Source organism: Melanaphis sacchari, unplaced genomic scaffold (assembly GCF_002803265.2).
Source record: "Melanaphis sacchari strain LSU unplaced genomic scaffold, SCAv2.0 Contig20_pilon_pilon, whole genome shotgun sequence".
Taxonomy (NCBI): Eukaryota; Metazoa; Arthropoda; class Insecta; order Hemiptera; family Aphididae; genus Melanaphis; species Melanaphis sacchari.
The window spans coordinates 6,451,641-6,477,605 of NW_020271042.1; the positions used below are offsets into that span (position 1 = coordinate 6,451,641).

The 25,965-nt window shown below is 26.6% G+C and overlaps 2 protein-coding genes across 13 annotated transcripts in view; one reads left to right on the top strand and one right to left on the bottom strand.

Annotated features, from left to right (window-relative positions):
- Positions 1-23,308, bottom strand: LOC112593828 (15-hydroxyprostaglandin dehydrogenase [NAD(+)]-like). Of its 8 annotated transcripts, XM_025338411.1 has the most exons (9): positions 11,514-11,608; positions 11,180-11,296; positions 11,090-11,118; positions 10,803-10,979; positions 6,756-6,885; positions 6,542-6,654; positions 1,240-1,407; positions 946-1,127; positions 1-841 (listed from the first exon to the last, which is right to left on the bottom strand). In XM_025338411.1, exons 4-9 carry the CDS (start codon positions 10,968-10,970, stop codon positions 724-726), a joined length of 879 nt encoding a protein of 292 aa, XP_025194196.1. In that variant the 5' UTR covers positions 10,971-10,979; positions 11,090-11,118; positions 11,180-11,296; positions 11,514-11,608; the 3' UTR covers positions 1-723. The 8 variants fall into 8 exon arrangements, with proteins under 8 accessions (XP_025194196.1, XP_025194197.1, XP_025194198.1 ...); XM_025338412.1 differs by lacking the exons at positions 11,180-11,296; positions 11,514-11,608 and adding an exon at positions 22,866-23,308; XM_025338407.1 differs by having other exon boundaries at positions 2-841; positions 10,803-11,118.
- LOC112593825 (esterase E4-like) overlaps positions 12,816-25,965 on the top strand; it is a 16,693-nt gene continuing 3,543 nt past the window's right edge. Inside the window, exons 1-2 of one of the 5 annotated variants that reach the window (XM_025338396.1) lie at positions 12,816-12,936; positions 13,227-13,393. In XM_025338396.1, the coding sequence (XP_025194181.1) occupies positions 13,385-13,393 (9 nt within the window). In that variant the 5' untranslated portion in view covers positions 12,816-12,936; positions 13,227-13,384. Of the gene's footprint in view, positions 12,937-13,226; positions 13,394-22,257; positions 22,352-22,616; positions 22,674-25,549; positions 25,617-25,965 lie in introns of those variants that run through there. The other 4 variants (XM_025338400.1, XM_025338398.1, XM_025338397.1 and 1 more) reach the window with 4 other exon arrangements.

Here is a 25,965-nt window from a genome sequence, read left to right on the forward strand (position 1 = left end):
GTACATCATTATATTTTATTTATACCCACAATGGCATTTTAAAATGTCGGTAAAAATAAATTCAACCAACACGTACACTAATAGGTTGCCATCTAAGTGTATATAATAATACATAAACAAACGTTATAGTCCGCGTTACGAAAACTGATAGCTGTCTGCCACGTTCTAGCAGGCTGTTTGTTGTAGTGGTTAGCAAATAATGTAGTAAAGTAAAATGTTCAGGAGAGTCTAAAATGATAACACTGATAACAGTGATAAGAATAGCGTAAATATTTACGTGCCACTGTTTTGGTCCGCAATAAGTGTTCGTACAGAACAAGAACTATTTCGGGCATTTTCTGCAGTCTACACGATAAGGCGAGGTTCAGGGTACAGAGGTGGCTAACTGCCAATTTTTGCGACACGAATGACAGTGAAAAAAATATCACTATTAAATGCATAGATATTGTAGGAAGCTAGTCGTTTAAATTTTTTAAAAAAAGCAACTTATAAAATATCTACGTTGGTTTATTATTACTTACAATTGCAATATTAATATTTATAACGTTTAAGTGACAAGAGTATTTACTACCACATACAGTTTTGATTAAACTGAATTAAACTGTTATGGTATATAATTATGTTTTAATATAATTATTTTTTATTGTAGCAAATTAAATAAATGTATTAATTACATCATAATTTATGTTTTTACAGGATTAAAATTCAATTAGAAGTCGGTATTTAATATTGGGTGTAGAAATGTGCAAGTCTCGCAGACTCTTTATTTTCAGTTATCCAAACGTCTCCACTTTGACCATTTTTCATAGCGTGAAGAAATGCAGTTTTAACATAATCAGTGCTGTAATATAAATTTTCAAATATTATAAGTTTTTTTTATTATCTTCTTATTCGTATAATAAGGATATTTTATTACTAACGTAATAATGTAATCAAATGTATTACCTCTGTATTGTTATTACTCTATTTTGATTTGGAGTCTCTTCACCGTTAATTATTAATTCCTTAATTTCGTGCTCTAAAGAGTTTTTTTCATCTATGTTGTTATCAAATCCGTCGAACGTAGGACCGGGACAAATAGCCATAACTCTGACGTTATTTCCGTGTGCTTTCATATTGAACGGACACTTGAAACGCATTAAAATTTGGTTAATATTAAAAAAAAAGGAAAATTCCTAAACTTATTAGTCATAATAAATGTTAATATTGCAGTTATAAAAGTATTTAAGATATATTTACTCCAATACATTTTGTGAAATCGATAACGGCTCTTTTGGTCGATTGGTATATGGGTAAGACAGTGTTGGATAGTCCAACTATCGATGCTATATTAATTACAGCAGAGTTTCTATCCACTTTGTTTTCAATGTATTTGAGACCTAGTATGGTACCATGAACTACTGCTTTCTATAATACAATAGTATAAAATTAAATTTATCTGAAACTACTAAAGATAATAAAACAATTAGAACTATTCTATTATGTTGTGAAGTAAATGTTCCTTACGAGCGGTTGACGATTGATTTCTTTAATAATCAAATTATAGGTGACCGAGGTGATAATGGATCTTAGCAAAATATCATGTACAAATTATTAAACCATTTATATTATAATTGTATATAAACAAGTAACGCAAAGGTATAACAAAAAAAAAAAAAAAAAAAAAAATATAAACGAAATAATACTCGACAATATACCAATGTAGTCACCGCAAAATGACCTTGCCAGCAATCCTCGCACTGAACCCAAAATTATGACACGTGGCCACGTGAGGGCAACAGTGACACGGCAACTCCCGCAAACAGCGACAGAACACAAAACTGCCACGCGCGTCGTGCGAACGTGGGACAACACGCAAAATGACAAACAGGATGGTATAAAATGAGGGACAACACGAGGACCAAGATCGTGTTTTACGTTCCTAAAACCAGACTCACACACAATTAAATTCAAACAGTAGTTGTAAAAAACGCAAAACAACTAAAGGAAAAAATGGCGTCTACCACTGTCACACGCGCATTTTCGACGAAGATGACGAACTAACGACAAACCACGCAATAATCAAAAAAAAAAAAACAGCGTGTTTTTGCGGCCTGGCTGACCGAGTTGAACCACTGGCTTAGTGTGGCCAATTTATGACCGGTGTTGCTCAAACATACTTCCCCATTGGAAGTGTAGACTTTCAATCTTTACAATGGAGTCAGCTCGAAGTTGGGAAAATAAAGCAAGCAGTTGAATGATGGTGAATTACTTGAAAGATATCGGACGTATTGCAGATGACCTAGTTGGTATTGTCGGTTTACAATGTAAACTTTACATAATCTATTTTACAAGATGATACAAATATTTTACAAAGTTAACTTACATTAAAATATTTGGTTCCTTTTTTTTACAATAACAAAAAAAAAAAAAAATTATTATAGATTACAAATAAAATAACATTTACAATAGAAAAAATATCATAACGATCCCGATAACTAGATATAACTTTAATTATTTTAACTATTGTACAAGTAGCATAAGTGGTGTACTGGCTTTCAAGAGTTTGAGATTACTAAACAGTGAATAATGGTTACTCACCATTTATAATATTAAAGAAAAATAACATGTATAAAACTAGTTTAAATTACACTTAAACAATATTATACACAAAATCATGTGGAAGGATCTTCTTCGGTTGGTAAAAGAACCAACTTAATTACTGGACGGATCAATTCTCCTCCATTAGTTAAAAGTCGAACAACGCGTACTACCCCGTCAATACCAGGTAAAAGCTGTGTCACACGTCCTAACTTCCATTGTAACGGAGGGACATATTGTCTTTGATAACAAACATATCGTTGACACGCAGTCCCTTCGTAGTGCCAGAGGCCCATTTTTGTCGCACTTGCAATAGATTAAGATACTCATTTGATCATCGACGCTAAAATGACTGCACTATCTGATGTAACAATTTCCATTTAGACAGATGGGTTCTAGTGACATCGGATACGTTGCAAGTAGGTACCGTGCACAGAGGCTGGCCAATCAGAAAATGACCAGGAGTCAAGCAATCCAAATCAGACGGATCAGATGTTAACGGGGTAAAGGGTCGTGAATTTAAAACCGCTTCAACGCGAGTCAAAATAGTGATGAATTCCTCTAAAGTTGCCACGTGTGTTCCCATTGTGCGAATAAGCAAAGATTTTGCAGTTTTGACGGCAGCCTCCCAAATGCCACCAAAGTGCGGGGCGCTGGGAAGGTTGAAATGCCAGTTAAAACTGAAAGACTTAACTAACTGGGATTTGACTAATGAACGTAACTGACGAGCAGCGCCACCAAAATTAGTTCCACAACCAGAATGAACGTCTGATGACAACCCCCGCCTGGACACGAATCTATCAAGAGCAGCAAGAAAAGCTTCGGTCGACAGATCGAGTACTGGCTCTAAATAGACACATTTAATAGCCATAACACACAAAACGGCTATGTACACTTTATAATGTTTCGATTTGCGAAGACTGACGTCTTTAATCGTTAATGGACCCGCATAGTCGATACCTACTTTCGCAAATGCACGGCATAGCTGAACTCGACACGGCTACAGATCAGCCATAACCGGAGTTGGATTTCGAGCTGAAAACCGAATGCAAATAACACACCTAATAATAACATGCTTAATCAATCAACGCGCTGCAGCGATCCAAAATTTCCGGGACACTACCATAGTGATAACCCTTGGGTCAGCGTGATAGAAAACTTTATGCCAGCGGCGTACAAGCAACAGTGACAAATGAGAACGGTGAGACAAAAGTATCGGATGTTTTTGGTGATCTGGGATAACAGCGTGTGATGACCGCCCTCTGACACGTATAAGACTCTGTTCGTTAATAAAGGGACTCAAATGTACCCATGCTTTTGAAATGTTAGTCGATGCATTGAATTCACGACACAACTGAGATAAATAAACACATTGCGACACCTTCGTAAGAACCAGTTAAGAGTCGTTTAGTTCAGACTAAGTGAGATAATGACTAGTATGAGTGACACGACGCCAACACAAATCAATAAATCGGTGTATCCATGAGACAACCGCCAACAATTTATCAAAAAACGAGAATTTATGAAACCATTCAGGCTCAGAAATCGACGTTCCAATCACAAGAGAGATTGTTTTGACTTCAGGTATATCGTCTAAATCAAGAGGCTGAAAATTGGACACCCAAGTGGATGGCGGTTGCGACAATATGTTAGGACCATTACAGTACAATTTTAAATTGATTAACGCCGACGGAGAAACACCTCAAGAGGCACAATCAGCGGGATTATCCTCAGTGCTAATATAAAACCAATTACAAAGAGGGATAAGTTGACAAATTTGATTGATGCGATTTGAAACGAAAACTTTAAATTCAAGATGGGCATTAACTATCCATGCCAAAGCCACAGATGAATCAGACCAAGCAAACATACCCTCAACGTTTAATTTGGAACTAAGAACACAGTTAGGTTTAAAATACCAAAAATTAATTTTTTTAGAATTTTTTTTTTTGAAAATGTTGGTATTCATATGCTTCACATTTTGGTGAAATCGAAATTCAATTATCGTACTTACTTTTTACGTTATTATAAATAAACCACAAAAAATTAATTATTAAGTCATTTACATATTAAAGTAACTCAAAATTGAGTTTTGGATTTTTTTTTTCATTTGGTATGTAATGACATAAAAAAGTTTTTGGTGAAATCAGAACGGACTAATATTTCTTGGTTTGGAAGAAATAGGTTAAAATAATAAGCAATACAAAATAAAAATATACAGATATAGATATGTAGATATTCTATTCATAAACATTTTATAATAATATTGTTACATGATTATTAAATTCATCTTCTAAATAACTAACTAATTAATATTTTATTTGATACAAAATGAAATATTTGCATTTATTTGGGTCAGTGTATGATTTGCACTTGTATAATATTTTGGTAAAATGCAGAGGTACAACCGAAATTCATTTTTTAAAATCATATTACCCACTAGAGGTGGTGTTGCATAGCAAATTGGGGGAAGATAATAAAGTGTGATATGATAATTATTAGATAAAAGTGATAAACATTGTAGAAATTGAACAATTTAATTACAGCATGGAGCACCGATACCTAACTGATAAGTAATTACCTAGGTATGTTTACGATTAGTAGATAAAAAAGTTATGGTTGTAATTCATAGCTAGTTGAGAACTTGCATCGATTTTAATTTTGAATAGTTTTGTACATTAATAATTTGAAAAATATGCCTCTCGATTTTATTTATATTTATGAGCTATTTAAGCGAAAACGCCAAGGGGCTGTTTCTTTAGCAATGATTGAAAAACTGTAGTCTTAAATATTAATTGCCAAAAATAACTCATTAAAATGCGTTTATGGACATTCTTTTAAATTATGTTTGACAGCAAATTGCATTGACGGATACGTATAGAAATGTCGAGATTATTCCAAGAATTCACATCGAGAAAAAGTAAATTTTAAAACATTAAATATTTTGTTATTTATAATAATAATTTGACGTTATAATCTTTGTATTAATTTCACAGCTCTTCTCTCATGAGAAGGGGTTATTACTATTTTGGCTTCAGAAATAAAAAAAATATTAGTGTTAGATAAACTGTATTTTTCCAAAGGTAAAATGTAATGTTTATGTATTCACAAGAAAAGATACATTTTTCTATAAGTTGCATTTATCTCTGTAACGATTATGAGTTTTACGTATTAATGACTAAAAGCGTATAATTATTGTCCTTTTTTGGAGAATTAGTGATTGCTCAACATACCATCGTGGGCTGGGTATATTTTCACCGTGAAGTTGTTTTTGATGGGATGATAATACATCATGAAAAAATTAGTAGTTATTATTTTTAAAATGTTATAATATGTTATATTTGAATAATATTTTAATATAACGAATAGGAGTAGGTAAAACAGTTGAAATTGATGGATCAAAATTCGGAAATCGCAAATACTGTGTATTTGATGCAGTTGGTGGTCAATATTAAGCGATGTATAGAGAGATAACGGAGCATGTTTCTTAATTTTTGTTGAAAAGCGAGATAAGGAAATATTGCAAGCTATAATCAAAGAATGGGTGTTGCACATTAACACCGTTGAAGGCATGTGGAGACATGCCAAAACTTCACTATTTCAATATTCACGAAAAAACATTTCTATGACGGATACATAGCAAAATTTATATTTTTAAAATAATGCCGTATAATCTAGGCCCTGACGTGGAATTTTTTCGTTTAGCTGGTAAGTTATACGAACCACAAAAATACGACAATGATGGGCTCGGTGTATCTGATGACGAGAATATTGATTCAATATAATATACATTACCTATATCTAAAAAAAAATTCTAAAAAATCATTTGGGAGCTAATCTGTATTTGTTCCTAAAAGTATAATATGATTAATCGAACTAAACTAAAAAAATCTAATGGAAATATAAAAATATTGCTAATCTTAATTTAGGTATCAATATATATCTGTGTTTGTCTACTTACGTAATTTAAATCGATGGCTAGCTCCCACGAAGTAATATACTTGGTCATGATACCGGCATTATTAACAACTATGTTTATTTTCCCAAATTTTTCAATAGTCTTTTTAAAAGAGTCTATAAATATATACGTAAAAAAATTATTAAATGTTCTGGATTCTATATAAATTGTAATTTTTTATGTTTACATAACATAAACTGTCAATAAGAATATTTACCTTCGAATTCGATTTTATTGGTAACATCACACTTGACAAATAATAATCTACTTGAAGACGATTTGTATTTGATTTCTAATTCTCTGATCGCTTTGTTTCCTGTTTCTTCGTTAATATCTATTAGTGATACCTTGATAAAAATAAATAGTAAGAAATATTTCGTATACAAAGTTAATTGGACACAAAAATTGATCAAAATTTTATTTTTAAGGACATCGTGATTGTTAGATGCTTGTCTAACGGTTGACCGCCAACCGCTACTCACAAACTTGCACTGCGTATTTCAACGTTTTCCTCTAGTGTTTTGATTCGTTATTGTAGTGTAACGATTGCCGTCTATCGACATCGTACATTATTCCTTAAGTAGGGCACACGTTGTTAAAATGCTGAGTGTGAAGAATGGCAAGCGGGGCCGACTGATGACCTAAGGCTTTTAGGCAGCAGTCTAGGGTATATAACGATTACCAATACGTATAGTGAAAGAGAGTGTGCGACACGGAGCAGAGGCAGACGATACAGAAGACTCCTTAACGATCCGTGCGGCCATCCTCAATCTACACTCACGGCTTGTCAAATCTACCCGGATCTGTAACCTTTATTCTATATATATAATTACAAATTATCTGTTAAAATATACATTACATTTATAACAACTGTGCTTTACTTGAATAAGGTAACCCTGATCTCTAGTTTATTAATATTACACACCGAGTTCGAGTCCCCGAGACCTCGTTAATCAAAACATAATTTTATCGGTATGGCGACGCAAGACCGCTTGCGCCAGGTGAATAGGGGACGTTACATATTTGTCTATCTGACATATTATTATCAATCTAACTTTCCTTTGCCCAAAGATTTGTGAAACTCGCTTAGTGTTAATTGAACTTGTACGTAATACGCTTACATAATATGTTTTTGTGTAAACTATATTATTTTCGATAATATGTATTAGGGATGGGCAACTTAAAGTTACTTGGGGGTCAATTTTTAGAATTTTAAAACTAAGTAGGCTGGAGAGTATAGAAAGCAAAAATAAAAGGCTGATAAAATTTAAAATTAACATTAATTACTTTTTATACTTATTTATTTATGTTTACAACATGTTTTAATGTTAAAAAAAACTTAATAAATTAAATTCAGATAAATACTAAAATTGTATTGTTATTAGAAAATATAGCACATACCAGATAAAAAGGCACATGACCGTATATGCGGCCGCGGTTCGCCAGTTGCCTATTCTTAATATATATATTATAAACAGAGTATTTAGTGGTGTTTTAATAATGAATTTATTCAAATTCTGACGTACCTAATTTAATATTCGATTATTCGAACGAGTAGTTTCTCAATCATTAAATTAATAAATTATTGCATATAAACAGGATTATAGTCTTTAAAAATGGTTTTACAAAAATATAAGTTATATCAGTTATATGTAATATTATATCTATTATTTAACTATTACGCATGAGCTATTTTAATATATTTTATAATAGTTAATACTTCAATATTAATTATTAAATTTTCCAAATCATCATAGTCCCCATATCTTTCAATCCCATCATCATGGATCTTTTATTTTTAGTATACACATCTTAATAACTCAAAAACTATACTCGTTTAAATTTTGTTTTTGATATGTTAATATTTTCAGAAAAGTTATCCACTAAATAATTTTTCCTGGCCAACAAACTAACTCTGACATAGGTCTTATCGTTAGATGGGATATCATCTTATTATTCTATGAGTTCAAAGTCAAAAAATTGATGCTATTTACTTCCGAAAGAATAATTTTATAACCAATAAATTTCACATTTGTATCAAATAATTTGTATAAAAATACAAATAGTATACTATTCTCGTTACACACGTTTCAATTATGAATGGATTCGATATTAATAAAATTTTCAACTAAAAATTATTTCAGTTTTTAAAAGAAGAGGGTAAAAATGTTATCCACCCCAAAAAGGTAACTTAAGAAATTTTTTTTTACACAACATTTAAATCAAATTTTAATAAACACATCTGCACGTTTATACATTCAAATTTAAGAAGGAGAAGAGTAACTACTTTGCTGTACAGTTGTTTGTGAGTACTTTGTCATCGAGTAGGTGATTATAGACTGTTGTTTCTATGTCTACTATGTCACTAACAAAATAAAGCGATAACAGATTATCGTTGTGGATGTGGGTTAAAATGGATGTGTTTATTTGGAATTTAATGATAAATCATTGCATACAAAAAATAATTCTGAGTGGAGAGTGTCGTTAGCCTATTATATAAATTATTATTTTACTATAAGTATAATTAAGTAATACGATAAAAATTACAAATAGGTAATGGCAAAAAAATAAATAAATAATAATAATCAAAATGTTTTGAAAATGCCATTGTGTATATAAAATATAATATCATACGTAAAAGTATTAAATTCCTACCAATATTTTTAAATTACTAAATAACTAAAATCATTATTCTTTGTTTAAATATCAAATTTTGTTCAAATTTGAGCTTTAAGTGTTTATGTATAAAAAAAAAAACAAGTTTTCATATTTTTAATTCCAGTATGCACAACTTATGAGGAATCTGTACTTATTAAATGTTCAAGCCTCATAGGTTATAATAATAGCCATAAAAATTGAAAAATACATTTTTAATTTAAGAATAATCTATACCTAGATTATAATTTTGCTAAATTTAATTGTTCATGAAAAAATATTGTGCCTATGAGTTTAAAATATTTTTTAATTGCTAAAATTTCAAATTATACGGTATCTAATACTGAATTTTTAATCTAAAATTTGAGCTTACAAACTCAATTTTTACCATTTAAAAAAAAAAAAAACTTAAAGGATTATTTTAAATGCTATAAATAACTTAAATTATTTTTAAATATTTTGAAAAAATTTTCTAAGTACCTATAGAAAATAATAATTTTGATGAGAACGATACGTCTTATGATTTTAAGATAAATAATTTTTTAATTACTTTAAATAAACTAAATTTGTTTGATAAAAAACCGTTATTTTACTCGTAAATATTCAATTTTATTAAAATTTAACCTTTATTAACACTAATGAAAAATGTATGTGTCTTTAATTCTTTATGCTAAACTTTTTTTAACTCCAGTATAAAAAATTTATAAGAATACTAGTATCAATTTTCAAGCTTTTTAACCGAGTTTAAACGTTTAGAGAAAAAGTAATTTGAAACTTAAAGTTATTAATTAATAAATTAAAAAATATCATAGAAAATTATATTGTAATAACACATGATGTGTGAGCATATCATTAAAATATCATAATTAGATAATATTAATATATTCAATGAACATTTCTAGTATCTACAGTTATTTGTTTTTAAATTATAACAAAATTACAAAATGTTTTTATCGTTAAGTTCAGAATCAAACAAATAGGATTATTGTTATTATGCATTAGTTGGCACCGGTCCAATGTGTGACCTACACATACATTTTCGGTCCAGTGTGCGATCTACATATACGTATTGACCTATACTGCATTTTTAATAGTTATTAATTCATTATAGTTATTAATTAATATTATTTTATTCTTTAAATTTATTCATATTAATAGTTATTATAGTTATTAATTCATTTATAATTAATTATCCTTCTTGTCTGATAAGAATTCATCGTAATTTTATGTATAATTATTATTTCATAAAAGCATCTTTCGTGCCTAATAAAAATTCGTCAAATATAGTTTGCTTGTTTGGGTGATATAGGTATCCTAATGTAGCACTCATAATAAAAAAAACAAATTTATTAAAATCACTGTAACGCCATATTTAAAATAACGTAATTCAACAAAGACAGTGAGACCGTAACTGAATGTCGAACGGCTTATAATTATTACGTTTGTATCTCTATTCTCTTCACAAAAATAAATATATTTCTCCATGTCATATAGGAAAAAACACACATTGGCTGTAGGTCGCACGTTGACCCGGCAAAGATAAGGACAGGTCAATAATTATCAGTTGTAGGTTGCACATTGGACCAGTGCCCATTAGTTTATTACTTACAAAAGCACCGTTTTTTAGCAGCTCGTCGACGATCGCGAGACCCATTCTTTGACCGCCTCCCGTTACCAGTGCTACAGATCCGGCTAATTCTCCGTTTGGATTTTGCGTGTTCATCGTAGTACAGTTAAGTTCACCACACATGAAGCTTTTTTTGCTGCTGGTTTCCATATGGGGGAGCTGTGATGGCAACATATTTGGTTTTAATAGTCGTAAATTACGTCACTGCTGGCTCCGTTGTGTAAACATGCGCTGGATTTTGACATAGTTTACGCTCATAGTTTACGTACTTGATAGTTTGGTTAATTTGTTCATCAACCTATTAAAAGTATAACCTTAATACGTGGCCCATAGCTGTGATAAAAATTAATACTGATTACTGATGAGTTATCGGCAATGAGTGATAAAATCTATAAGTATTAAGTCCAGTCTGAGAACGCATAGCGTATGATGCCAACATCGCAAAGTAGCCATCAGACATCTAATGCAGCAGCTTACTTGGAGCCAATAGCAGCAAAAAAAAAAAAAGGTCGTGTGAGGCAAGCTTAAGTGTCAAAATGTCAAATAATATAGAATTATACAAAAATATTACACAAACTTTGATTTCATAAACTCAAAAGTCAAAAAAAGCAATTTTAGTTATCAACTGTTAAGTATAATATTAAAAAAATAAACTTATTTTAAATAATTTATGATAAATAATATTATACATACTATACTTTTATTTATATATTTTTTTTCATCTGAGTTCTCTAAAAATCTAAGTGATTTATTGCTTTTACTTTAATTCTGAATGTTTATAAAGTGCGTTTCGTCCCTTCACTATCTAAATGGTTGTAATAGTTACGGTTTTTGGACTGTAACATCATTATTATTACATTTTTATCGATGATCATATCAATTTTAGTTAATTTAAAAAAAAAAAATCTAAATCGTTATTACAATATTGACCTATGGTTTAAAAGTGTGTTAGTCATTACCATTATTTATTCTGATCTCTGTTACAACTACAAATCATTTTTGTTAAGAGGATGCTTGAACGGACGCATACTAGTTGCGGACGAAATTATTCAGGTCAATATTGTAACATAACAATTGCGGACACGTTTTTCGTTATCATAATACTAGTTGCGTACAAAGTTTTTTTTAAATAAAAATCACGTAAGTTGCGGACACAAATATTTCCCTTCACCACTTTTTCATTTTTATAGTTTTTGTGGCAAAAATTTTTTTGAAACAGCATGTATAAATGATAATCTACTGATTTCACCATTTGAATATTGCAACATTTGTTTACTAATAATATCCTCTTTATCGACAGTTCTTTTGGCTCGTTTTAAATTTCTTACAGCAGTATAGTTCATTTTAGTATAGCTACCAGTCTGTACTTCATTTATGGCCTCGATCAATTGATATATATTAGGGTGACTGCGATAAAACATACCATTAAGTTTAGCATGGAAACTTTCACAAGCATTTGTGGTTCGTGAAATAGATGAAGAAAATTCTGCCCATATTTCTGGAGGAAATATTGCAGAATCTGTATTTATATAGTTCAAAAAAACATAATCTGTAAAATCGTGTATAGCAGTACAGCCAGCCGGCAGCGTAGACATAAAGTCATCTGTAAAGCAGTCATCCACTTCGTTAGGTGACAAAAACGGTAGACCAAAAAATGATTTTAAAAAGTTCCCATTTTCGCCCTCAGTATTATATACTTTAGCTAGACCTAATAACTGTATTTTTCGGTACCAAGCTTGTCCGAGATGGAACCGATATACTTTTATTTTGCTCATTGGCCATACTAGACGAACAGCTGAGTGAATAGATTGTTCAAAATCAATATGAAAAGTAGTTGGTAGGATTGGTGAACGTTTTTTTAAAAATTCTAGTGCTGTACAATAATCAGTAACTGATTTGCCCACCAACAAACAAAAAAATAATGGTACGTAAATACTATTTTTTACGCCATGGACCACGAATAATTGATTGTACGCAATTAGTATGTTATATTTGTGTCCGCAATTCGTATGTTACCTTTTTAGATTTCGTCCGCAACTCGCATGGTTTTTGTGACTTTGTCCGCAACTAGGAAACACCGGCTTGAACTATTATAATAAATATTACTCTATACCAGGTAACATTTATTTCTTTAATTTCATTTAAACATTTTAATAACAAAAAGTTACATCATTAATCTTAACATCTCGATAACTCAGAAGTTCAATAACTCAATGTCTCAATAACTCATTTTAATTTTACATGCAATCATTTAATAAATTATTCAAATAAAATGCATTTAATTTAAAAATTAACTACGTTCTGCTTATTAAAAAATTATCCGTTTTCTATGTTCCTCTCTGTATAAGGTTAGTTCTATAGTTTTTATTAGTCAGCGAAATGTTTAATTTTTGTTTTATGTTTAAGGTATGGTTTTCATATCCCTATATACAGTTTAATAGTCGTCGAAAACTTTAATCCTGGTCAAGAAGCATTTATCTGTCATTATCCTATATATAATTTTAAACTAGAGTCGTTTGTACTTGCTATTATTACTCTAAATTCAGCTAAAAGTTGTTTGTAATATGTTATATGTAAGTTACATTATAATATTTAAAATATTACATATTTATGAAAAAGGTTCAGTGTTATTATTAGGGCGTAAAATTGAATGTACAATTATTTTTTTCTTCTATGCTTGCGCATTGTTTTGTTTACCAAAAATGTATTCCAGGAAGTGCAGTATTTTTATCCGTATTTCAGTATTTGATTCATATTTTGTTATTTTATAAATCAAAAATATTTCATATTTAATTTAAGATGCGAAACTGTTAGTGTATGAGATAATAATATTATGAATTTGCTTTTGTAATAAAACTAAAACAATCATATTTTTCGTAGAAATAAAATAACTTGGTATAATAAATGTCTAAAAATAAATGCTTTATTGAAAAAAAAAAAACTATAAAAAGTCATTACAATATAAGTAGTAATATTCGTATTATTTATTTATTGTTTAATTGTAAGTTTCGAGATGATTCTGTTCGTTGAACGTTGGTAATTTTCCATTTTATTATGTATCTAGCTGAAATTGAGCTTATTCTTGCATTTTATTTTTTTTTCAATTTTTTTAGAACGTTTATAAGTTTTTAATTATTACTAGAGAAATTATCTATTTTCTATGGGCTATTATTTGTATAAAGTTAGGTTTCTAACATTTATTTTTAGGGTATGCAATTTTGCGCTTTAGTTATTGAAATGCAATAGTAAATTTTGGTAAACGCATATCTCTATGACGTGTTTTTATTTTCTGTTGATGCAGCTCTGAACAATAGAACGGAAATAAACACTGAGTTAAGACGTTTTCTTGTACTGTTAGTTATGCTATTTTATAACCAGTATACAAGACAAGATGATTTGGATGAAATTAGAAATACAGTATTCAAAGAATATTTTCTATCCGAAAGATTGGATAACAATATTCATTTAAATGCGGTTTAACGCAAAAGACTCAATACACCTAAAATACGCCTATACAATGCTTGAATAATTTACTTTCATTCTTATATAATATATTGTGTATATACATTATTTATAATTTCAGATAGTATTTGAAGGATGTTTTATTCTTTGCAAAGTAGATATTGCAAAAAAATTATCGTTGCCAGTCTACGATCACAAAAAAGTTAGGAATCATCCTAGATTATGAACTAAATAGTCTGTATAAAATAGTAATTAAAATCCAAATAGTAACTTAAATTTGGACTATCTTAATGTTTCTAAATTAATAGTTAATATTTAGAATAAATTCACGGCTTTTGAATAAGTAAATATGTACTCTTGAATTCTATATGATTATTATTATTAGATGCTTAGGTATGAAATTAACTTTAGATATTATACATTTAGTTTAAATCATCGACAGATAGTTTTTTGGACTATATGATTATAGTGTGTTCAAAAAAATTCTGATTGAATAATAATTATGTTTTAACTTTTAACGTATTTTAGTATTTTACTAGTTTAACTACTGTAGAAAGAAATAACATATATTATGTTTTTCAAAGATATAAGTTAACTCTTTGTTGGAATTTTACTTATCCTACAAATATATATTTTGTAAATATAATAAAGCAATACATTTTTTTGATGAAACAGCTGTTGGACCTACCAAAAATAACCTTTAATGGACAATTTAATACTTTACGCGGCTAAAATTTATACAAAATACATTCTATGAGAAATATAAACTTTAGAACCAACCATCTTACAGTTTCAATTTAAATCAAACTATACCACAAATATCACTTAACATAAAAACAGAACTATAATTTTTCCATGGTAAATATTGTAAATTTAAAAAATTGATTACGTACTAATAATTAAAATATAGAATATTCATTATCTATATATCTAGAACAATATGCGTAAATTATTATGTTAAAAATATAATTAGTATTGGAAATTGATATTCTATCTATAAAAATAATTAAGTCGTATTTAATTCTTATTATATTTTATAAGCAACACAAGTGTTTTTTTTTTTGTACTATTTTACATTTATTTTAAGTTTTTATACATATTTAGTATAGATTTCCTCATATTTTTTTTTATAGCTTACGTATTAAAAAGCTAAAAATTTGGAGTACTTATTTAATAGTGTGATCTGAGTTAACATTTGTCGACTCCATAATATTTCATAATTTGAACGTAAAATTCATAAATTTAATGTTAATTTATCTTTTTTTATGTTATAGCTTATCAGATTTTAATCCTCTCATAGCAAAAACAGTTTTTTTTTTTAAATAATAAATTTCGATCAAGTAATAGTATAGTCTTACTAATATATTATATTTTAGTTTAGTGTTGAAGTGATGCAGACTTATTTAATAGGTAATTAATTTAAGCGTTATTATAACAAATAAAATCTTATATAATTTGATGTATGTAACAATAAACAAATTATTAATATCCTAAAAGTGAAATTAAAAAATCTAACTTGGTATATTCATTATTTATTACAAAGATTTGAAAATAATGACAATATATTTCATAAATTGCTGTGGAAATCGCTGATTATAAATAATTATTACTATATAACCATTGATTACGATTATGAGAAATTACTGAACACGATTACGGTTAAGGAGTTATTAAAAGAAATAAACTTTTTTTTCTCATCTGGTAGAGTGACGTTTTGATAATTGTTGGAGTTCTATTGTAATCAATTTTTTATGAAATACCCAAGTTGTGTAAAATATATATTTTAAATAGGCATTTTTCAACATAGATATGTTTTTGGAATGTATAAACTTTTTTTTCTGACCGATTTTGTGTTACGTTATTAATTATTTTAACTCTTTATAATAACCATTGTTTCTATAATATTATTCTAATACGTTTAGCATTAAAATTCCTACTAAACTTGGTTCAACATATCAAATGTATCTATGGTTCCTCAATTTTTACTGATGAGTAAAAATATTAAAGAACATGCTACATTATATTTTTCGAAAACATTATATTTTTTTTTGTCTTATAATTTGAATTCTATGACCCATAAAAAATATTCTAACGGTAACTTATTTTTATAGTGTAAATTATTTTACTATTATTTAAATGAATATGGGTTTGTCTGCCTTGGTCATAAGATTGTTATTCATAATAATTAGAAACATATGTAAGTATTTAAACTTTTAAGAACCATAAATAAATTATTATGTGTGAAAATAAAGTTCAAATAGGTAAATACTTAAATGTATATTTGATATTTCATTTAGTACATTATAGTGAATAGCGATACACTTAAAATATCGTTAATATCAAACATTCATCTGTCTGACAAATTATGTGATAATTTTGATAATTTATGGTTTTGAGGCATTATTTTAGTGTTGACTTGTACGGAAATCTAGTTTATTATTGCTGCAGAAACTATATGTTATTAAATTAATGTTACTATATACTTGTAGTAAAGTTTATATATTTTATTGTTTATTATATGCACATATAATAAATTAATAAGTGATGTCAGTGAAATACTATGCCTCAACCAATATTATATTAATTACGTTAAAAAAAATAAATTAATGGTATCTGGTTCATTGAAGTCTGTATCTTATTTTAGAATATACCTTAAGTTACGTAGTATTTTATTAATTTAAATAATTTTAAATATTACTGTGCATATTTAAAATTTATATTTTTAATATTATTAGATTAACTTTTATAATTTTATTAGATAACATAATATAGGTATACTTTATATAAATTTAAATGATTTTACATAATAATTTTATACATATATTTTAAATGTTTAATTTTGACATTTTTTGAAATATTATTGATAAAATTGTTAAAAATAATATTAATACGTTTTCATTTTTTTTTTAAATACTTATATTTACATATACGTTTTCTACGATTTGTATTTTTAAATACATTTTTACTTAAAATAATAATAACAATAATGATTTGAAAAACAAATTTTCAATTTTTAGAATAATTAATGTACCTACCTAACTTGGACGTCGCCCGATTGCGACCCAAAGTATACTTTTTACCTTTTTGCCTATCCCGATTGCGGCCTGTCCATAGATGGTAGGAAATACTATTTAAGTGGTTTAATATTTGACTAGATACCTATTTATTGACAAATTAATTGTACTTCATATCTATTTTTATTGTAAACAATTCATTTTATTATATCCATTGAGAAAGAATTATATTATAGTATACTTGCCATGTGTTTAAATATTATTTTTATTTATAATTATTTTATAATAATTTAGGTATATCGACGTACTTCATAATATTATAATAAAAGTTTGAATTTCAAACACAAATACGTCCAATAAACATTTATACAGTATTTAAAATATTGACTTTATTTTATTAGTTATAAGGTATTTTGTGAACCAATGCGTCTATGGACGCAATCAGGATACTTATATTTGGGATAAAATACGACTACCTGTATTCGGGCCGCAATCGGGCAACTCTGCCTAACTTGTAACTTTAAATAAGATTCATTGTTTTAGAGTAGCATATACTTATATTCGCATTGATTATTAATTTATTAAATAATTTTCTCAATCTTGAATATAAATATATATATATATATATATAAATTATCTATTATAATATTATGTACTTTGTATACTTCATTTATCATAAATTTATCATTTTTTGATTTAATTTGATAATATTGTGTTTATTCTATTGAACCAATGTTGTTTAAATGTATTATAATCACAATATTATATATATATATATATATATAATATATATACAGAGTGTCCCAAATTTCACATGACAGCAGATTTTAGCATGATATATTTAAATTAGAAAAAAATGACCTATGTAAAAACCTCTTTGAATCATATAACCTAAACTAATTTAAAATTAATTATTTTTTTTATTAATTAAAAAGGGGGATTTTAGGGGTAACTTTTAAAATTCAAATAGGAACCTATATTTTTGAAATACAATTCATATAGTATTTATTTTTTAATGAATTTTGACGAATCATTCATAATTATGCGTTAATAATTAGAGAAGTTATTTACATTTGAATTTTGTATTTAAATTATAAAATGGCATAAATGAATAATAATAATCATATACGTTTGTGCTTCCGTTATACGCCGATGCATTGTTGTACAACCTTAATAATCTGTACGCTATTTAACTATCAATTTATTATAGTAATAAAATATTAAAATGTGTGTTTGGTATCTATTAATTTGATTTTATATTACATATAGGTCAAATCATATATTGTACTTATAATTATAATCAATGCTATTATTGGACCGTTATTTACCTTTTCAATAATATTGTACATAACATTTATTATTTATAATATAAAATTATAAACAAATATCATACAATTGATAAATAATAGATAATTGTACCAAATTGTTATATAAATTATTTTATACAGCATATAATTATTTAAAATTTATAAAAATAGGTTACCTAGCCGTATTTTTTGACTAACGAAGGTACCTACCTAAATATATTTTTTAGTTTAAATAATAAGTAATAATACATCTATTTTCATATTATATTGTTTGAATCAATTTAATATTAGATACATACCATTTCTAAACACTGCAAAATGACAACATTGATTTTAAAAACTTGTATGATTAAACTTTGTGTTCAACATGAATAATGCTAAATGAATAATGATGCATATAAAATCAAACAGATTTTGAAAAAACATTACCTTTTCACAACATAAAGATATAGTCAATCCAATATTAAATTATAACTATTAGGACTTATATGTTGTTACATTAATTGAAAGTTATTGAAGACTAAAGGTTATAAGTTAGATTTAGAAATTTCAAAGCTTTAAACACAGATAAATAAAAATAAAAATATGAGCATATTCATATGTACATACACTTCATACACTAGAACAAAATAACTGTAATTGAATTTATTTAAAAATGTTTTTATTATTAATTGTAATATAAATTTTTCCTTTTTTGAATAATTCTACTTATTGCTTCAATATCAATGTCATTGAGTAAAAAACACTGGATAGGTAAATAGGAGGAATTAACATTTGTAGCATGTAGCATAAAAAAAATCATATATAAAAGTCACACAGTTGTCATCATAGACGTAAATAGGGGGGGGGGGGGGGAGGCTTGGATAGGCTTAGTCCACTCTTCAGCCACTCAAACCCACCTAAAATGAAATATGATTTAAAAATTTGAAAACAAGCAAGTTATTCAAACAATACGTTTTTCTTTAATTATATCACAATAGAAAACAATCATGGGTGACACACTGACACGAAAAAAAAAAATTGATAATAAAAAAATATCGAATATTGTGATAATGGTGTGGAACAAGTTATTGATGCAGGTTATGGGGTAGTAATTGATAGTAGGTGTAATACAACTATTATCAGTGATTAAAGTAAAATTATTTTATAAATAGAAATATGCCAGTATTTTCCTTGTTCTAAAGCAGTGATCTCAAACTCAAATTACCTACGGGCCATATATTTTTTCAAAAAAAATTCGCGGGCCAAATTTTAAGTGTCACTTTTATACTTATACACTAGAAACTAAAGACAAAATGAAGGCAAAAATACATACAAAATCCATTTATTTACTTTTTATTACTACAAAATTATCATTGAAAAAATATAATGATCGTTAACTTAAAAAAAAATTATAATTGAAATTTAAAAATAGCTTGAATATTTGATAATTTTTATTTTTGAGCTGCACTATTTTCATATTTTTGTTCAAAATGTATTTTTATTGCGGGCCACTTGTGGCCCGCGGGCCGTATGTTTGAGACCACTGTTCTAAAAAATATAAATTATAAAGTTATCACGATGATTTTTGTAGCTTACCTACATATGTCATATGTGTTCTTTTTTTCATTTGCTCTATTTAAAGTGTTTATGGTTAAGTGTTTAAAGTCATTATGTTTAGCATATTTAATTGTTATAAAAAAACAATCTGCCAAAAAAAAAAAAAAAAAAATACAATTATAATAAAAATTTACTATTTTATAATAAATATACTTTACTAATAGATATTTTAAATTTTATTTCTTTATTGAACATTTTGATATTCATAATTTTAATATATTTTCTTGTTTATTAAAAATGAGGGTGGCAGTGTTATAACCCCTTCCCAGTGTTAACACATCAAGTATGGGCTTAAGCCCACTCAATTTAATGGGTCTAGTTACGTCTATGGTTGTCATTTACTCAACATTGGTGAAATACATTACATAATATGTACTTACAGGAATTTTAATTTTTAAACTACATTTATATGACATTTTTTTCCTTTAATAAGTAAAAATCACGATTCATGGACGAATCCCCGTAATACATTTCCCCGTTAGACATTTCCCCGTTACGCTTTCCCCGTCCAGCGATTTTCCCCGTTAGACATTTCTTCGTCAAAAGAAGGATATACAGGGTGATTTTTTTATCAAACAACACTCATTATTTCCAAAAGTATTCATTTTTTTGAAAATATTTTTTTACATAGTTTCAAATTGTTAATATATTAAAATCAATCAATTAATAGCAGGGCAAGAACAGGTAGCTAAAAAGAAAAAATATACGAAGACAACCACACGGATTAAAAAAATTGTAAATTCTTACCATGAACGTAATTTAAATGAATATTTAATTGGAATTGCTCATAATTTACAAATATAAGGTATTAATTTTTATTATAATTATTGCTCAAAATTTTTATTATTATTTATATATTTATTATTATTATTATTATTATTAAATAAAATTTTACAAATTATTTTATGTGTCTGTAATAGTGTAATAACGTATACCAGTAGCATTAATTTTTATTATAATTATTGCTCAAAATTTTTATTATTATTTATATATTTATTATTATTATTATTAAATAACATTTTACAAATTATTTTATGTATCTGTAATAATGTAATAACGTATACCAGTAGCATTCATTTTTATTATAATTATTGCTCAAAATTTTTATTATTATTTATATATTTTTTATTATTATTATTAAATAACATTTTACAAATTATTTTATGTGTCTATAATAACGTATACCAATAGCATTATTTTTTATTATAATTATTTCTCAAAATTTTTATTATTATTAATATTATTATTTATATACTTTTATTATTATTATTAATTAACAACATTTTACAAATTACGGGGACGGGGAAATGTCGCACGGGAAAAATATTTTACGGGGAAGTGTTTACGGGGAAATGTTCGACGGTGAAATGGGGACGGGGAAATGACCCGTTACCAAAATCACATGATATGCAAAATACATATCTAGATGCATACATAAATACTTATAAAATGTATAGTTTTATATTATTATAGTCAATATTATAATGAGTTTTTAATTTAATTATAACAGCATCTAAGTCCCAATCATGACATCAAACATAATGAGTAAGTATTTTTACTAAATTTAAAAGCAAATATAATTAATAATACATACACATATGTATAATTTAATTTGAAGATATTTGAAATATTATGTACAATTTTTTTATGTAAGGCTCAATATTTACTAATATAAAAACAAATTATTGTTATCATTTAGTAAATTTTAATATATTAATATAAGCAAGCCATCGAGATAATTATGTATGGTAAACTAATGTAAACTCCCCTAGATGGCGCAGCGTATGTGCTTGACAGAAGAAGAGATGTAGTTGATAGTAGTTGTTGTCGCGCGTTGAGAAGCGAGTGGTGACATGTGCTGTGTTGCGAGGTTGATCTGACGTTATTCAATTGGTGTGAAGTTATTTTAATAAAAATCGTATTTCTAAGTGTTAATTTCGTCTTATGTTATTTCTCCTCGTAGGGAAAGTTAACACTAAGTTTAAAAGCAAATTCATTATTTTTAAAAGACTATCATTTTTAAAACTTATAATTTAATTTTAATGAATGTGAAGATACTTGAAATATGTACAATTTTGATACTAAAACAAATTATTGTTGTCATTTAATACATTTATTATAAAATAAACTACTCATCGTGATATGTATGGTAAACTAAATTACTATTTATCTATATTAATCTATTAAAAATTACAACTATATTTAAATACCTTCATATGATCAAATTAGTTAAAAATACCTAGTTACTTTTGTGAAAATAATCTTATAAACTATAACAGCAAATATTTAAAAAGTTATTTCAATATGGGTACCTACTAATTGTTTACAACACTTAATATTTAAATGTATTAGCCACAAGTAATATTACTGTATGAATATTTACATTAAATATGATTGACCAATTTAACTTACAGAATTTTGGTTCATGCCAGAGGTTAAATACTAGTTCAATCGAATAATAAATCATACAGGTATTTACTATTTTGGTATATTTAATATACTATGAAATATGATCAATAATTAAACAAATTAGTAGTAAATAATGATGAAGCATTCATAAGCTCAAAATGGTGACTTCTGTTGAATTCTATAATGTTATCTAATGATGGTGATGAACAAAAATATAATCTTTCTATGATCTTAACAAGAAATATATTAGTTACCTTCTAAGTATAAGTAGATAAATGTACAACATTATCGAAATTACTTCTGATGTCAGTTTAAAACAAATGGAAACATTTCCAGTCGATAACAAGTAATTGACAAAAATTCAAACGCACTAATCACAATGACTTATAAACATCAACTTGATGAAATAATTAAATATGTATTTAAATTTAGTTTAATTTTTAAGTTTTAACTGTCATATAAAAATCATGAAGTAAAAACTAAGAAGTGATAATTATAAGTGACTATTATTATAGTAATATAGTATTGATGTAATAATATGGTATAAGAAACACAATATTCTGTGGCATAAGTCGGTAGATACTATCACTATGGCAATATTACCACAGATATCTAAACAGGTTACAAATATAATTGATTAAATAATTTGATAATACAAAACACTATTATCACAATCTTACACTCATATGTTTTGCACATTGTACTGACTACTGTTTATTGTAATAAATTGATAATTTTATATCAAGATTAGTAAAGACGTACAACGGAAGCACTTTTAGTATTATTTACTGTAATTATTTTATAAATTAACACAAATATTCAGATGTCGATAGCTCCTTTAATTATTTACGTATTAATATAAACGACGTGTCAAATTTCATTAAAAATTAAACTGTGCACGAATAATATTACAAAAATATAGGTTCCTATTTAAATTTTAATAGTTACCCCACGAACTTCCCCATCCTAATTAATAAAAAAAATATTTAATATCAAAATAACTTGGATTACATGATTCAAAAAATGTTTTCATATAGGTCATTTTCTCCTAATTTAAATATACCATGCTGAAATCCACTGTCACATGAAATTTGGAACACTTTGTATATATTATACAGTGTAATCACGATTTAAGGTAACACTAAATATCTCAGCTGGATGACCTTGTATTATAGTGAATAATTTAGAGGACGTGGGGGGTACTGAAATACACATTTATTTATGATTTTCAAATATTTTACACTTTTAATGTGCGTATACACAGTACAATTTACATTTTTTTTTAAATAAAAACACTTTTTTTTTGTATAAATAGTTTTTTGCTATTTAAAAAACTGACCAAGTTAGAGAAAACAACATTTGAGTTACTGCATAATTCGTGTTTAACGAAATTTTAACTTGAAACTACTGGAAATAATAAAATAAATGTTTAATTTACCTTATCTGTTTATAAATAATAATTTGATTCTATCGTACGTCGTCCGGATGAATATTTCGAGTACTTGATAATTTTTACTTGTTAACTGCGTTGATCAAGGTAGCAACTATACGACTGAATTTTTAAGACAACTTGAATTATGTTTTAGAACATTATGAAAAAAAAATTTGAACAATTTATAAAATAAATGTATTTAATATATTTTATTTGTATAATCATATTAATATTACTATTATTAGCAATTTATAAATATTTTGTTATAGGTAAATTTAATTATTACAGTTAACGAAATAAAAAAATTAAAAGTATTGTACACTAAAAATAATATTTAATTACTTTAAACTTATTTTATTATTTTTTGATAATTATATTATTTGATTATCTTATTATTATTAAAATAATTGAAAGATAAAATATAATTCCTTATAAGAAAAATTAAATCGTATTATAGCAGTTAACTGAATAAAAATTATCACATACTTGAGAGTCGAAAATTGAGATATTCACCCGGATGACATACGATGTTACTAAATTATTATTTGTAAACGGATAAAGTAAATTAAACATTTATTTTATTATTTTCAGTAGTGAAAGATTTGTTAAATACGAATTATGCATTAATTTAAATGTTGATTTTTCTAACTGGTCAGTTTTGTAAATAGAAACAAATTTTTTAAACAAAAAAAAAAAAAAAATAATAAGAAAACAAATAGTGTTTCCATTTAAAAAAATGAAAGTTGTACTGTGTATACGCACATTAAAAGTGTAAGATATTTGAAAACCATAAATAAATGTGTATTTTATTACCCTATAGGTCCTCTAAAATATTCACTTCAATACAAGGTTATCCAGCTGAGATATTTAGTGGTACCTTAAATTTTGATCACCCTATATATTATTTTGAAATAATATTTGCGCATATATGATATGAATGTCAATTTATCAAACAGGTACTGATTTAATAAAATAATAGTTAATAGTATAGGAATTGATTAAACCTTGCATATTGTATACATATTAGTAGATAATTGCTTATAGTGATCTTAAAATGTTTAAGTGTATTGCTGTTTTATAACTTATGAAAATATCAGTTTTATGTTTTGTTTAATACGGTTATTCACTAGTAAGTAGGAATTAATTGATAGTATTCCGTCATAAGTCATGTTTCAAAACAACGATTTATAATTGTAATTTTTTGCACTAATAATTATAATGTTGAGTTGTTTTTTTGCTTTTACAATAATTATGAAACGAAAAAGATAACGGAATGAGACTCAATACCTACAAAATAAATGTTGAAAATAAATTAATAATTTAAAATTTAAAATAATAAAAAGTTTTGGAGTAAATATAAATACGTTTATTAAGTTGTGAATAGTTCTTAATATGATAATAAACAATAGTTATTTAGCAATTACGTATAATATATATTTTAATAATTAATAAGTGTTTTTGAGTTAATTAATCAATCAAATATATTTTATTATTTTTAAATTTTAGAGAATATTTAATAGAGAAATCTAATTATATTGATCCGATCAATATCGAAAAAAAATATCAATTTGAGGTAATACATTTATATATTTTATGTATAAAGTAATTAATATTTTATAAAAAGAAGCATGCTAAGTTTATTTAACTCATTGTAATTTATTTATTTTTAATCAACAATGGTTAAAATTAAATTAAATTAAATTTACAGCTGGATAAAAAAATAATCATTGAACCTTTTGGAACTTAAATTGAAATGTGCTACTTTATAAATTTTGACATTTTTGGCATTTATACCTACTCTACTTAAGATTTTATATAATATTTAGAAATACTTGTACATCTCTGTTTATTAAAATTATAGTTTTTAATTGTTATATGAATACGTTAGACTATATATAATTCACATAATAATTTGATAATTA

What these genes read in the sequence shown, in the direction of transcription:
- LOC112593828 (XM_025338406.1), bottom strand. Translation starts at nt 10,994, where the DNA reads ATGTTGCCATCACAGCTCCCCCATATGGAAACCAGCAGCAAAAAAAGC. An exon ending in ATTTCACAAAATGTATTGGA is followed by an intron (nt 1,128 to 1,239) that starts GTAAATATATCT and finishes ATGCGTTTCAAG; the next exon opens with TGTCCGTTCAATATGAAAGC. An exon ending in AGAGTAATAACAATACAGAG is followed by an intron (nt 842 to 945) that starts GTAATACATTTG and finishes TTTATATTACAG; the next exon opens with CACTGATTATGTTAAAACTG.